Raw genomic sequence first — 15,351 nt, forward strand, 5'->3', positions numbered from 1 at the left:
CAGTCAGTTAAGCGTCTGCCTTCAGCTCAGGTCATGATCTTAGGGTCCTGGGATCCAGCCCTGCATCGGGCTCCCTGCTCAGCAAGGAATCATCTTCTCTCTCTCCCTCTGCCCCTGCTAGTGTTTTCTCTTTCTCTCCTCAAATAAAATCTTTAAAATGATTCAAAGTCCTTAATAGGGTGCCTGAGTGGCTCAGTCAGTTAAGCATCTGCCTTCATTCAGCTCAGGTCATGATCCCAGGGTCATGGATCCAGCCCCACATCAGGCTTTCTGCTCCTCAAGGAGCATGCTTCTCCCTCTCCCTCTGCCTGTCACTCTGCCTACTTGTTCGTTCTCTCTCTGTCAAATTAATAAATAAAATCTTAAACAAAAAAACCCAAAGTCCTTAACAGATAGATACCTCACCAAAGAAGATACAGATAGCAAATAAACATATGAAAATAAACATAAGAAAAGATACTCAACACATACATCATCACAGAAATGCAAACTGAAACAGCAATGAGAAATAACCACATACCTATTAGAATGACCAAAACTGAACATTAATAATACCAAATGCTGGTGAGGATATGGAGCAACAGGAACTCTCATTCACTGCTGTTTGGAATACAAAATGGCACAGCCACTTTTGGAAAACGGTTTGGCAGTTTCTTAAAAAACTCAACATCCTCTTACCATATGTTCCAGATGCACACAGATGTTTAGAGCAGCTTTATTCATAACTGGCCAAACTTGGAAGCAACTAAGAGACCAAATGAATAAACCATGGTATGTCTAGACAATGGATTACTAAGTTAAAAAGAAATGAGCTATCCAGACATGAAGACCTAGGAGACAGGGAGGAAATGAAAGAAGACAATCTGAAAAGGCTATATACTACATGATTCCAACTATGATATTGTGGAAGAAGCAAAACCTTGGAGACCGTAAAAAGATGAGTGACTGTCAAGGTTTAGGGAGGAGGGCAAGATGAAATCAGTGGAGCAGTATTATTACTGCTGGAAAGAATCCCTGGGAATTTTTAGGGCAGTGAAAATAGTCTGTAAGATACTAAAATGGTGGATAAGTGTCATTATACATTGGTTCAAGCCTGCAGGTTCATCATTCATAACAAATGTATCACTCTGGTAGGGGATGTTGGTAATGGGAGAGGCTACTCCAGTTAGGAGGCAAAGCAGGAGGAGGTATATGAGAAACCTCTGTACCTTCTGCTCAATACTACTCCAAACCTAAAATTGCTCCAAAAAAGTCTATTAAAAAATTCGTATAAATGGAATCATATAATATATAGCCTTATGTGTCTTGCTTATTTTATATATCACATTTTTAAGGTTCAGTCCTTTTTATTGCTGAGTAGTATTTCACTGTATGGATAATCAATATTTTTGCCTATTCATTCACCAGGTGATACATATATCAATTGTTTCTAGTTTTGATTATGAATTATTATTATAAACATTCACATACAAGTTTTTGTGGCCATATGTTTTTGTCTGGGGTAGATACCTAGGAGAATTGACATAGGGTCATATAATAACTATATGTTTAAGAAATTGCCAAACTATTTTTTAAAAGTTTATGATTTTACATCATCACCAGCAATGTATAAGAATCCACAGGTTTGCCAACAATTGGCACTGCCAATTTGTTGTTCAACTGAATGGACGTTATCCATTTCAGTGTACATGTAGCAGTTTTACTTTTCCCTAATGAGTCATAATCTTTTCATGTGTTTATTTACTTCAAATATCCTCTTTGGTGAGGTGTCTATTTGAATATTTTTGCCCATTTATTATTTGTTTTTTGGTATTGAGTTAAAAGAGTAATTTTTTTTTAAAGATTTTATTTATTTGACAAAGAGAATGAGAGAGAGCAAGCACACAAGCAGGAAGAGCAGCAGGCAGCGGGAGAGCAAGAAACAGGTTCCCTACTGAGCAAAGGAGCCTGATGCAGGGCTCAACCCCAGGACCATGGGATCATGACCTAAGTCAAAGGCAGACGCTCATCCAACTGAGCCACTCAGGTACCCCAAAAGAGTTCTTAATATATTCTAGAAACATGTCTTTTACTAGCTATATATTTTCCAAATATTTTCTTCCTGTCTGTGGCTTGTCATTTCCTTTTCTTAATGGGGGTCAAAGTTTTAAATTTTTACAATGTCTAATTAATCAGACTTTTATGAATTGTGTGTATCTAAGACATCTTTTCCTAATCCAAAGTCACAAAGAAATTGCTTTGCTTCCTGCATATTGGCTTTATTGGGAATAATGGCATCTTTCTAGGGATCAAGATTAAACAATCTGATGTACATAAAGCACATGACCAACTGTAAATGTTGAGATCTCTTCTCTGATTAGAACATGTGCACTATTTTTTTTTTTTTTTTTCAGAAGTTCTCTTCCTTGAATTCAGGACAGGAAAAAATACAACCTTTTGCTTAAAATGCCGTTTTTGTTGAACTTAGATCAAAAGCTTTCCAAGGTAAGAAACAGTTACTGGTCATACTCCAGGAAGTGACAACAGTTCAATAAGGCTGTATGGTAGACAGTGGCAAAATGTACCAGAACTGTTTCAACTATCTTTTAAAAACAGATTCAGTCATAATCTATTTACAACACCATTAAAAAAACTGTCCAAAATATAAAAACTGCCAATCCCATTACAATGGCTTAGTACATGAAGGGAGATCTAGTCATTCACAGTAGAACATCACTATAAGTGGTTTACCTCACAGGAGTAGTTTATGAGCTACAGCATCTCACTCGTTTTCACATCAACAGCCAAGTCATAGTAATATAAAAAAAAAAATCAGGCACATTCCACTGGAAAATTAGTAACTAGTCTACTGATGCTAACTTATAAAACTCTAACTTCAAGTATATTTAAAGTAACTTGTTGGTATCCAAACAATTTAACAATGAAAGTGAAAGATGCTATTTAAAAATACATTAAAAGCTTAAGTTACAGAACTACATTTTCAACATTATATTTAAAATCAAATCACCATTTTTATTCTCTTTGGAAACTGGAAAACTGAATGAAGTTCATTTTCAATATACAACAAAATAATGCTGTCTTTTCTAAGTTATATGATTTCAAAGTTCTAGATTATAAATTTTGTCTTTCCTCTTTGATGGAGGACTTCGCCTTGAATATACTGGGATCTCAAAAGCTTGATGAATTAAAAAAAAAATACCTTTCTGTTGAAGAATACTTCCGTATTTGCCCTTTTATAAATTCAATGGTAAACAGTTGTGGATTTTCTGAGTCACAAACCAATGCAAATACCTAATGAAAACAAAAACCAAGTTCAACAAAAGATGTTTAGTTTTATGGCATTTCCATATAAGAACTACACATCCCCATTTTAGCTTACAAAATCAGTATTTAAAAACTGTTTACAGTATCATAATTTAAGAGCCGCTTAGATGTCTCAAATTTTCATACAATTGTTGAATAAAAAGTTCCTTTCACCTTACATACTTTGAAAATAAATTTGTTTTGAAAATAAAGTTTATAATATTCATTGTTCTAAGTATAATAAATATAATAATGTGAAGAATAGATTCTCCTTATTTCCCATTCTTTAAGCATGGGAAAATATTAAAATAGAAAATTATCCTAATTTAGCAACAGGAAGAAGTCTCATTTAAGCTAATAATGTCAAACTTACTTCTCCTAAAGGCTTCAAAGTTGCAATATTATAGGTTGCTGGATCACGTTCTACTAAACATGTTTCTGTAAGTGCTAGAACTCGCTTTACAGGTTCCTTCAAACAAAATTGAGACATAAAAAATTACTGAAGAAAAATATCAAAATCAGATGAACAAATTTTTATTTTTAACACAGGGTCTTACCGAATGTCTAGGTGATATTTTTTGGACTATAAACTCTGCTAAAGATGTGATGGATTCATCAGTGCTGTATTTCCCAAAGCGAAGGTTCAAATACTGCTCAAATTCTAAAGGTTCTTTTCTGATGCGCAGTGAAATACCTATGTAGTTGCCAGCATGATCTATTGCACTTTTGATAATTTCTTCTCTTTGCTCTGATGCAAATAAATGCTGCATAAATTTTGAAATTTAAAAAGTCAGGGTTGAAACAACTAAAATGTGACCATTCTGAATTAATTCACAGGAAAGACAGTGAAGTAGCAATTCTAAAGGAAAATAATGGTAGATCTTATCAAAGGTAAGTAAGCAGTGTGCTGTATTTGAATCACTGTTACTAAGTTAAAAATCACAGACTCTAGGATATAGAGCCTTGCAAATAACTGAGTGGAAATTAACTCATAACTTCTCAAAGTCTAGTTCCTGTCACCATACAGAAAACAGCATGCTGGAGCTTCCAGAAAGGGTCCCAGGGACTCCAGCCAAGTCCAGTGGGGGTAGTGAGTATTTCCAGTTTCAACTAAAGTAGCTCTGATACAATGTTCTTATACAGTGAACTTTCTTATCAGATTACCTTGAAGAATGCTTAAATGTTTACAAGCCTTTGGCCAATGGATATTACAAATCAACTTCCAGGAGTGTATTTAGGAAGGTAAAGATAAGATATTGCTACTTGCATTTGATGCCAGGAGGCCAGAAATGCTAAATGTGCTGCAAAGGACAAGGCAGGAAAGTGTCACACAATAAAGAATTGTCCTGTCCAGACTCCAATAGCCCCCTGGCTGAGAAACACTGGTTCAGATCATGTTAAAACCTGATTTTAGGGATGCCTGGGTAGCTCAATCCATTAAGCGGCTGGCTTTGGCTTGGGTCATGATCCTGGGGTCCTGGGAATGAGCCCTATGTTGGGCTCCCTGCTCAGCAGATAATCTGCTTCTCCCTCTCCCTCAGCCGCTGCCTCTGCTTGTGTGTGCTCCCTCTCAAATAAATCTTTTAAAAAAATAAAATAAAACCTCATTTTAGGGGTACCTGGCTGGCTCAGTCAATGGAGTGGGCAACCCTTGATCTCAGGCTTATAAGTTCAAGCCCCATGCTGGGTGTAGAAATTAGGTAAAATAAATAAAATCCTGGGGATCCCTGGGTGGTGCAGCGGTTTGGCGCCTGCCTTTGGCCCAGGGCGCGATCCTGGAGACCCGGGATCGAGTCCCACATCGGGCTCCCGGTGCATGGAGCCTGCTTCTCCCTCTGCCTGTGTCTCTGCCTCTTTCTCTCTCTCTCTCTGTGACTATCATAAATAAATAAAAATTAAAAAATATAAATAAGTAAATAAAAAAATGAATGAATGAATGAATGAACAAAATCCTAAAACCTGATTTTATCCCCAGCTGCTTAGGATAGTCACTATGCATGCAAAAAGTACCACATAAAGGTTTGCTGAATGAATCTGTCACGGTATCACATGTGTAGTGAACTGACTCCACCTTTTAAAAGGCAGAGTATACTTAGAAAGTAGATGATTAAAATTAAAACTGCTTGATGCCATTAAGCAATAAAAACTGTTGCCAATTGAGAAATATCACACAATTCTCATCCTTACTGTTTACCTTGTGCCCTGGAAAGCTTGGCTGAATTACTGTGGTACAATTGTCCCATTAAAGTCTATTAAGGCTCTCTCCTGTAATTAGGTTCATTTTCCACCAAGGATTTTTTTTTTTTTTTTTTTTTTTTTGAGAGAGAGAGAGAGGGAGAGAGAGAAAGTGAGCGAGCAGGTAAATGGTAGGGGAGGGTAAAGGGGGAGAGACAGAGAGAGAGAGAGAAAGAATCTTTAGTGGGCTCCATCCCTAGTATAGAGCCTGACTCCGGGCTCAATCTCACAATCCTGAGATCATGACATGAGTCAAAATCAAGACCTGAGCTGAAATCAAGACATATAACCAACTGAGTCAACTAGGTGCCCCCTCCAAGGAGTTAATCATTATAAATTTCAATGTCCATGGAAGAGATAAGCCTTTGGACAGCACTTCAACAACAGGATTTAAGCTGCTCTAGGGTGGGACAGGGAACGAATTTTCTCTTTGGGCCTTCATCCTTTGGGTCTAGACTCAGAGGTAACAAATGTCTAGATATGTGTTCCTAGATGAGAGATACTTAGGTTAGTACCCATTACCCAAGCAAAGAGAGAAATCCAAGATGGAAAAAGGCCTGTAACTCTGAAGAGCTAACATATTTTGTAAATCAAATAGTTCAGCACTCCTACCCCATCATCATTCCTTTTATATTCCTTCTGGTACCCTCTAGCCCATATCCAGGCTTGTCTTGGCTCTGCTACCCAGAAAAGGATAATTTATCTATAGAACACTAAATCTTGGGAGTAGTTGTTCTCAGGCCACCAAGATAGCTACAGACACTAAAATTCTCAAGAGAAAGGAACCCTGAGAATATGTTCAAACAAGACTTTCCTTGTGTAAACTCTATTGCTCGTCTTTGAGATATGAGGTTTATTATTTGTTTTAAGATTTTATTTATTTATTCATGAGAGACACACACACAGAGAGAGAGAGAGAGAGAGAGAGGGAGAGAGAGAGAGGCAGAGGGAGAAGCAGGCTCCAGGCAGGGAGCCTGATGCAGGACTCGATCCTGGGTTTCCAGGATCACGCTCTGAAGGCAGACGCTCAACTGCTGGGCCACCCAGGCATCCCTGAGATGTGAGGTTTAATTAAGGAAGGCAAAATGTTTCTTATAAAAAAAATATGGTCATCATCTCTAGCTCAGCTTCTTTTTTTTTATTTATGATTTTATTTGTTCATTCATGAGAGACACAGAGAGAGAGGCAGAGACACAGGCAAAGGGAGAAGTAGGCTCCCTGCAAGGAGCCTGATACAGAACTTGGTCCCAGACCCTGGGATCACTCCCTGAGCCGAAGGCAGATGCTCTACTGCTGAACCACCCATGTGTCCCTCTAGCTCAGCTTCTATTACCAATTAACAAACAGGGTCTGAGCATCCTAAGTGGCTTCTTCTGTACCACACAATTCACACATAATTCAGAATTTCAAGACAAAAACAGGCAATGAACTCCAAATTTGAAGTTTCAATGAATACTTAGATTCCAAATTACAAACAGCTGGGGAAAGGAGGAAAAACTATAAAAAAGATCTTATTTTTCAAAGAAAGCGTAGACTCTTTCAGCTAAGACATTAATACTAATTAAAATAACTGTACCGTTTATTGAATACTAACCCACATATTATGCTAAACATTTACATAAATTATCTCACTGGAGCCTCAAAAAAAAAAATCTATGATATATGTATTACTCTCCTCACTTTAAAAAGCTCCCAGTTGGGATTCAAGCTCAAGCCTCTTTGATAACAAGCCTGCACTCTTAATACCATACTTCTTTCCAGAAGACTCACATGAAATCTGAAAATCAAGTGTAAAAACCCTGCTTTCTTTCAAATAGTCATGCCTTATTTATTTATTTTTTTAGATATTTATTTGACAGAGAGAAAGCACAAGAAAGCAGAGCAGCAGAGAGAAAGGGAGAAGAAGGCTCGCCACCGAGCAGGGAGCCCAATGTGGAGCTCAAACCCAGGACGCTGGGATCATGACCTGAGCCGAAGGCAGAGGCTTAACCAATTGAGTCACCCAGATGCCCCATCATGTCTCTTTTTAAATGACTTTTTTTTTTTTTTTTTAAGATTTTATCTATTTATTCATGACAGACACAAGAGAGAGACGCAGAGACATAGGCAGGGGGAGAAGCAGGCTTCCTGTGGGGAGCCCAATGTAGGACTCAATACCAGGGCCCCGGGATCATGACCTGCGCCAAAGGCAGATGCTCAACTGCTGAGCCACCCAGGCACCCCTTAAAGGCACCACTTTTTAAAAATACTACTTACCAATCTACTAAATCCTCCATAAAGTATACAAAACCCTCCCTGATAATCAGAGAGATCTACAAAGCCTTCAATATTTCTATAGTCATAGGAACAGAGGACTTTGTTGGTTGCAGGGTTAATCTGGTCAAAGCCTCCAGGAGTTACTTCTAAAATGACAGGTTTTCTTGTATCACTCCAGTGATGCTTATAGCAGTTATATCTCTAGAAAGAGAAGTAATATTACTTTTAGGTTCATATGTAAGCTTACCATAAAATAAAGTTACATTTACTGTATCAGTCCCTGCTAAAACAACCAGAATTCTAAACAATATTATAAATATTTAGAGCTACTATTCAAATTGTTAAAAACATTAATTTTAGGTATTTAAAGCTTTGTATTTAAGTAAAAAGGTTTGCTCAAACTGAAGATATTATATCTTTTTTAAATTAACAAAGGTTTGGGTTATAATATTTTGTGAAACAATTCTGAGTCAGTTTATGCAAATCTATAAAAAAAAGAAAGTTCTAAAAGAAATAATACTCTGAAAGTTTTATTGGGAATAAAGTTTCAACTTTTTTGATGGATTCTTTTAATTCAACTTACATATGGAAAAGAGGTAAATCATATTTTGGGGAAGTTACAATATTCAGTTTAAATAATCTGAGCTGGTTCAGAATGCTAATATAGATTTTCTTTCTACATACATAAGAATGCTGAAGCCTCAGTTTGACCTGAGGCTTTTCTAATCACACCAATGCAAAGTTGTATTTGATTGTATTAGCAAGTAAAATTCCACTTAGATAATAACATTCCTTTATAAATTAAAGTACTTAGTATCAGAAATGATTAGAATGGTCAACATTCATTTACTACCCGGTTTTATTCTTAAAAAGAAAAAAAATAGGTTTAGGTGAGGCTGCTAACCAAATGTTATGATACAAGAGAAAATAATTTAAAATAAAGACAAAATGAGGCAAGAGAAAAGTAACCAAGTGTCAGATGTGAAATGAATATCCCCTCACCCACCCAAAAAGTCCACAAAGTTTCCTACCCAACAACATGAAGAGGAACACATGGTCAGTCACAGGACTCTTAAGTAAAAGTAAATCCGTTACTCAGAAGTACAACTATTTTTAATACTGAAATGAGAGAAATTCTCTTGTAGGTATTCAGAAAAGTGAGTAAGGCATTAAATAATAAACACCTCCACAACACCCCAACACTACACTCAGCAATGAGCCTCAGTCTGGCTCAGAATCATATGACATCAAGTCCCTTTGGCATTACAGATCGACTGCATAATAATGCATATTATAGTTCCATAAAAGGAATTTGCAGAAAGACAAGGGCCTGCATTAACCCAAGAATATATTTAGCACCTTGATTCTGAACTAAAGGATGGAGCAGTGCCACTTCTCTCCAGAAGAAGGGAAACCACAAAAATGGTGGTGCTTTTCCAAACTACACTTGTTTTTGCATGCGCTAACTCACTCTGCAGGATCGTCTATTCCTCACAGCTGATAATCAACTGTCATAACGAGATGTGCTGACAGAAACACATCATTAACCTCAGGATTGTAGTGGCTAAAAGACAGAGACTTAGAGATCTGATATAGAGTCTATCTGGGGACAATTGAAGATCTGAGGGTCAAATTCAATTTATACAAGAGTATTTTCCAGCAGAGCTTTTGGGAGAGGAAGCTTTTTGCAATTCACTCCTGATTAAAACTAAGCAGACTGACTTCCAGGCAATCTTCTAAAGACAGTTTCCATCTCAGTTTTGTGAAGTATTGAGAAGCTTATAAACAAAATCTAAAAGTATGTTTTTGGAAGCAGTTGTTTTCCATATAAGGAATATGGAAAAGTCAACTGCTAACATAAAACAATTAAAATAAGCACACCAAATTATAATTTATAGAAATTTGACTGTGGCTCATGAGAAACAAGAAAAAAGCAGCTTGTCAACTGCCATTTATCTATTTTAAATGTCTCCTCAGCAACCAGTCAGTTGCTTGATGAGATCAGTGAGGCTTCTAAGATGCTAAAACTCCTAACAGAAACATCCATAGAAAGGATGAGGGCTTTAAAAAAGACAGGGAAAGACAGGTACTGCCAGCTTCTTAGAATTTTTAGTTCCTGCCTTTGACCAGAAGTCAGAATTCTGAACAGTATTACCAGTTTAGGCATTATTCTGTCCCCATCCCTGTTATAAAAGCAATACATTCTCATGGAAAAAAATTCAGTATTTCAAGGAAGGGAAAAAGCATAAACTCCCATATCCCCTCCTCTGAAGTCTCTGATTTAGTTTACATGCTGTTGTAACATTACTACAGAATGCCTGAGAAAGTTATGAAGATTCTAATAAGCAATGGTGACTTCTCCAAAGTTGTCAGTGCACCATGCAAAGCCTTATTAGCAGTGCAAGAACATATATGACAATTCTGATATACTCCAAACTTAAAACCTTAATTCTTCTGAAATAGGAAAATCCTATACCAAACAACTACTGTGTGTTCCAACAGGTATTACCCACAGTGTGATGCTTACTGTGGCTGTTTAGAGTATTGAATAAAGAGTACCCTGAGTGGTTATAGCACTGTTTTTAATGTTCCATAGTTCGGTCTCAAAACTTTTTCCCCAACCATTGGCATTCATAGTCATAAATCTAATTCCTCATATTGGAATTTCCTGTTAAACTACATCTATCACACAGTGCCAGAAAACAAATGAGGATTCCTTTTTTCCCTTTAGCTTTGCCATAAAAGGAACACACAGAACACAGAATGATTTCTATAATGACAGGCAACATTAGAATAAAAATAGATATTCATAATGTTTAATACTTGCCCTTCCTGTGATTTTTCCCTCTGAAAAATCAGTTCTAAATCTCTGAAAGAGAAAAACATAATCAAAGTTTATGACAACAAACTGGTAAGGACAACTCAATAGTTCAGTCCTTTTTATCCAAAACATGTAAAATCCCAACCTGATAACTTTGATAATAAAAAATATTATTGAATTATAGTTTAAGACTGTTCAATAAAAAAATGTGTGAAACTTCGCTGAAAATTAAGATAGATTAAACATACAACTGCTTTGCTCTGTATGTGTGCTTAAAAAGACTAAACACTATTAAACACAAGATTTTCCAGCCTTTCAGTTAGAGAAAGTGAAAGTTTCACAGAATCAAGTTACAGTCAATAAGAAAAAAATGAGCAGTGTGGGAACAAAGGCTCAGAACATTAATATCTGCACTTTGCAACTGTTTCATTTAAAAAAAAGGACAGAAAAATTTAGCTTATTAACATGAAAACGTTCTTACCAATGCTTCTGTAAGAAGTTCTGTCCTGTGCTCTGTAGAAAATTTTAAAGTTTCTGACTTTTTCCCACTGCCTTTACGAAATGTGAGGTTGAATTCTGTTCCTTGTCCTTTTCCAACGGGACTGATGCTGCAAATGTCTCCATAAGGCCACTAACAAAAAGAAAAATTCTTCCAACTGATGGTATATTAAATATTACACTATTTTTACTACTTTAATTTCACAATTAAATGAGAAAAATCTTAGAAAATAAGAGAGGCCTAGAAGATGTTATATATTACAGTAATTCTGCAACAAATTCTTTTAAAGATTTTCAGTTATCAGATCAGAGACAATAAAAATCTCATCTGTATTTCAATTTTAATGATTAATAACATTAATCCAAAGCAATTAAAATACAGAAAAGTGAAAAGTGAGGAATAAAATTTTATGATCTGTTAAAACAAAATCTGTAAAACATGCCTAATTTAGAATTAAAAATAAGCTAAATATATTTAAATATGTTTACTTATCCATATTCAAGTTGGTCTTGCTTTATAAACAGTAATCCTACTTCCATTACAAGTATTTTCCAACCACTGCACTGTGACTTATGTATGCCTTTATTGCAGCAATACAGTCTTTAAAATTATGAAGAATTAATGTACCAATTTACATAAGAGATGGCAACAATCAAAAACAACATATCAAAAAGTTATACTCCTTAGAGTCTAGAAAAAAAAAACATTTGTCACCATCCTCTTTTACTTATTTACTTATTTTTTTGTATTATATAAGCTTATCAATCTCTTTTGAAGTTGACTTTTCTAACCTAAAGTATTGATTTCAGGCCAGGGAATCATGGGTCATATCTGGCTTTAAAATTCAAATGGAATTCAAAAAATGTCTGACTGCTTCTAACATGATTACCTGATTTGTTACTTCTAAGGTATTGGGATTATAGGTAGTAATCGCATGGGTTCCAACTGAAAAGACACGCTTATACCTACAAAGAAAGACAAGGACTTAAATTTAGTCTTAAATAAATGAAACATTTTATAATAAAATATATGATATTAAACCAAAAGGGATATTTCAATAGAAATGTATCAGTTGATTAATGATAACTAAATATAGCTTAGTTTTATATTCCAAAAGTGTTATTGATATTAAAACCCACCTACCACCACTCATTCTACTGTGAGTGAAGGAACTAGTAAGATCCTTAAGCAGAGAATTAGGACCTTATGCAAGCTTGAGTTGTTAGTATACATGAAGTCAGCAAAATATTACCTAAGGATGCCAAGATTCTAAATGGGAAAATTTTATTAAAAACAACAATAACACTGCACACTACTAATTTTTTCAAAATATCCTTTCAACAAAACCATGATCCAAAGGTAGGAAAACCTATGGCCTGTAACTGGTAAGTCACAGCAATATTCTAGAATTTTAATCATTTGTATTTAAGCAAGTATCTACTACACTTAAGTGTTGCAATTTTATAGGAGTAGGAAACCTACACCATAGACAAGCAAGTTTCACTTCTCACTTCACTTTCTTCACTTAAAGTAACATATCTAAGGAGAAAAATCACTTCAATATCAATAATCCCTTGTAAGAGGAATCCATAATGGCAAAAATAGAAACTGAAATAGAAAAACCTACTTAAAAATAGTTTTTTAAAAATAAAATACATAAAACATTGGCTAGTTTAGGAAAACACAAAAACAAAATTAAGAATATAAGAATTTATAATCACAGATACAGAAGAAATAATGATGTAACACTATGCAGAAAAATTTGCAAATTATGAACAAATCAACCCCTAAACAGAAGAATTCAAGAAAGCTGCAAAGAATTACAACCTACAAAAGCACCATGGCTCAAACAAGATGAACCTTAAAGAAACAGTTAAGTTGCATGCTCCTTAAGGTATTTCAGGAAATAGACTAAGGACAGTTACTCAATTCTTTTAGTGATACTAAAATCTGGTAAGACAACACAAAAAGACAAAAAAGATATACCAATTTTTAAAATAAATATTAACAATAAGAATCAAATAGCTCAGGAGGCCTGGGTGGCTTAGTCAGTTAAGTGTCTGCCTTTGGTTCATCATGATCTCCAGGTCCTGGGATGGAGACCCACATCCTGGGATCCTATCCCATGTCCTTCTTCCTGCTCAGCAAGGAGCCTGCTTCTTTCTCTTCTTCTGCCCCCGCCCTCCTCCCCCCCCTCGCCCGCCTCTTGTGCTCTTTCTCTCTCAAATAAATAAAATGTTTAAAAAATATATTTAATTTTTTTTTTAATTTTAAAAAAAGATACGAAGTCCCTAACAGGGTGCCTTGGGTAGTTCAGTTGGTTAAGCATCTGCCTTTGCCTCAGGACATGATCCCAGATTCCTAGGACTAAGCCCTACATCAGCCCTCTTTGTTCAGCGGGGAGCCTGCTTCTCCCTCTCTCTCAGCCTGCTGCTCCCCCCACTGCTTGTACTCTGTCAAATAAACAAAATCTTAAAAAAAAAAATCAAGTAGCTTATTAAAATAGTAGTACACCATGACCAAAAAAGATTCATTTTAGGAAAAGAGAGTTCAATTATTAGAAAAATCTATTAATATAATCAATCATATTTACTGAAGTATCTATTTGTATTTCAGTCAAGAGATTTTTAAATTACCAAAAATGGATGTTAAATACAATCAAAATGCCTTTTTGATATCTATGAAAATCATGTTTTTCTGCTTTAAACTACTAATACAGTAAAAAGATATACATGCCTTAAGCCAAAAGCCATGATCAGACTTGAGGGTAACACACTATAAGGATTTCCATTGAGATCAAGAGAGATCTTTCACAATTTAATTTTTCTATTTCCATCTTTTTCTAAATAGTGTATTATATGATAAAAATGAAGTTATTTCCATTTGGGAAAAAAAAGAAAATGATAAATTATATTAATCTTTGCCATATAGTCATTACAAAAGTATTGCCATATTACAAATGTTACAAATATTTCTTCCCTAATTTCACATGTCTAAAATAGAGTGGGAAATGATCTAAAGAGTGAAAAGCATCTTCTTCTAACATAAAAACATTCATTTGCTACCTTCTTAAGCTAGGTGAGGGTTGAGAGATTGCTTAAGTACCTGAAAATTAACCTAAACATCTAAAAAGTCTCAGAACTTCAGAGGTTTTTATCAATTAACAGGGACAAAGATCTTGTTGAATCACTATCTGCCTCAGAAGACTTCACAATGAAATCAAATATCTGACAGAAATGTGAATTCACAAATTCTAACGTTCAGAATCATCTGGAAAGTTATGATATAATACTGAAATGAAACTACAGAATTTGTTTATATTTTACGCACTGGGAGCAAAAGTATAAGGATTAAATGCCTGAAATGTTCCTTTCCAATGTCAACTACTGTTGTCATACTCAAGGTCTTTTTTTTTTTTTTTTTTAATTTAAGATTTTATTTATTTCTGAGAGACACAGAGGGGGAGAGAGAGGTGAGAGAGAGAGAGATGCAGAGACATAGGCAGAGGGAAAGAGAAGCAGACTCCATGCAGGGAGCCCAACGTGGGACTCAATTCCAGACTCCAGTATGATACCCTGAGCTAAAGGCAGATGCTCAACCGCTGAGCCACCCAAGCGTCCCTCACACTCAAAGTCTTAAAGGATATCAGTTAAGAAGATATTCTTTTCAATTCTAAAGATATTCTTTTAAATTCTTTTAGATTTCTAAGAATTCTAAATTCTTATCAATTTCCTGGGACACCTGGGTGGTTCAGCGGTTTAGAGCCTGCCTTCAGCCCAGGGCATGATCCTGGAGTCCCAGGATGGAGTCCCACATCGGATTCCCTGCATGGAGCCTCCTTCTCCCTCTGCTTCTGTCTCTGCCTCTCTCTCTCTCATGAATAAATAAATAAAATCTTAAAAAAAAATAAAAATAAAAGTAAATAAAACTAATTTTCTCCACCCAACTAAAGGCCTTCTGAACATCTTTCTCATGTAACTTAGTTGTTTAGATCAGTGCTACACAAAAGAACTTTCTGTCTGATGAGGCAGCCATGAGCCGCGTGTAGCTATTGAGCACTTGAAATGTGGCTAATGCAAGTGAATTTTAAATTTTCTTTATATTTAATTACTTTAAATTTAAATAGCCACAGCTACTTAGTGACTACCATAACCAGAGAGCATATTCTAGATCCTTCAGCAAAAGGATGCTGGAGTCAAGTGTCCATTAGGCCCAAAATACTGTCATGACTAGTAAA

General features: G+C 35.6%; 1 protein-coding gene across 7 annotated transcripts in view; it reads right to left on the reverse strand.

The window, feature by feature from the left end:
• Window positions 1-15,351, reverse strand: part of DNAJC13 (DnaJ heat shock protein family (Hsp40) member C13) — a 117,015-nt gene that overhangs the window by 70,869 nt on the left and 30,795 nt on the right. For 6 of the 7 annotated variants that reach the window (XR_013361259.1, XM_077865164.1, XM_077865165.1 and 3 more), the window contains 7 exons: window positions 12,004-12,079; window positions 11,097-11,246; window positions 10,622-10,663; window positions 7,795-7,995; window positions 3,861-4,067; window positions 3,677-3,772; window positions 3,200-3,291 (listed from right to left, as the gene is read on the reverse strand). Coding sequence is in view for 6 of the 7 variants with exons in the window: in XM_077865164.1 (XP_077721290.1) it covers window positions 3,200-3,291; window positions 3,677-3,772; window positions 3,861-4,067; window positions 7,795-7,995; window positions 10,622-10,663; window positions 11,097-11,246; window positions 12,004-12,079 (864 nt within the window). In the remaining variant the exon portion in view is untranslated. Of the gene's footprint in view, window positions 1-3,199; window positions 3,292-3,676; window positions 3,773-3,860; window positions 4,068-7,794; window positions 7,996-8,825; window positions 8,865-10,621; window positions 10,664-11,096; window positions 11,247-12,003; window positions 12,080-15,351 lie in introns of those variants that run through there. The other variant, XM_077865168.1, reaches the window with a different exon arrangement.

The sequence above is a fragment of the Canis aureus genome, chromosome 22 (genome assembly GCF_053574225.1).
Source record: "Canis aureus isolate CA01 chromosome 22, VMU_Caureus_v.1.0, whole genome shotgun sequence".
NCBI lineage: Eukaryota > Metazoa > Chordata > Mammalia > Carnivora > Canidae > Canis > Canis aureus.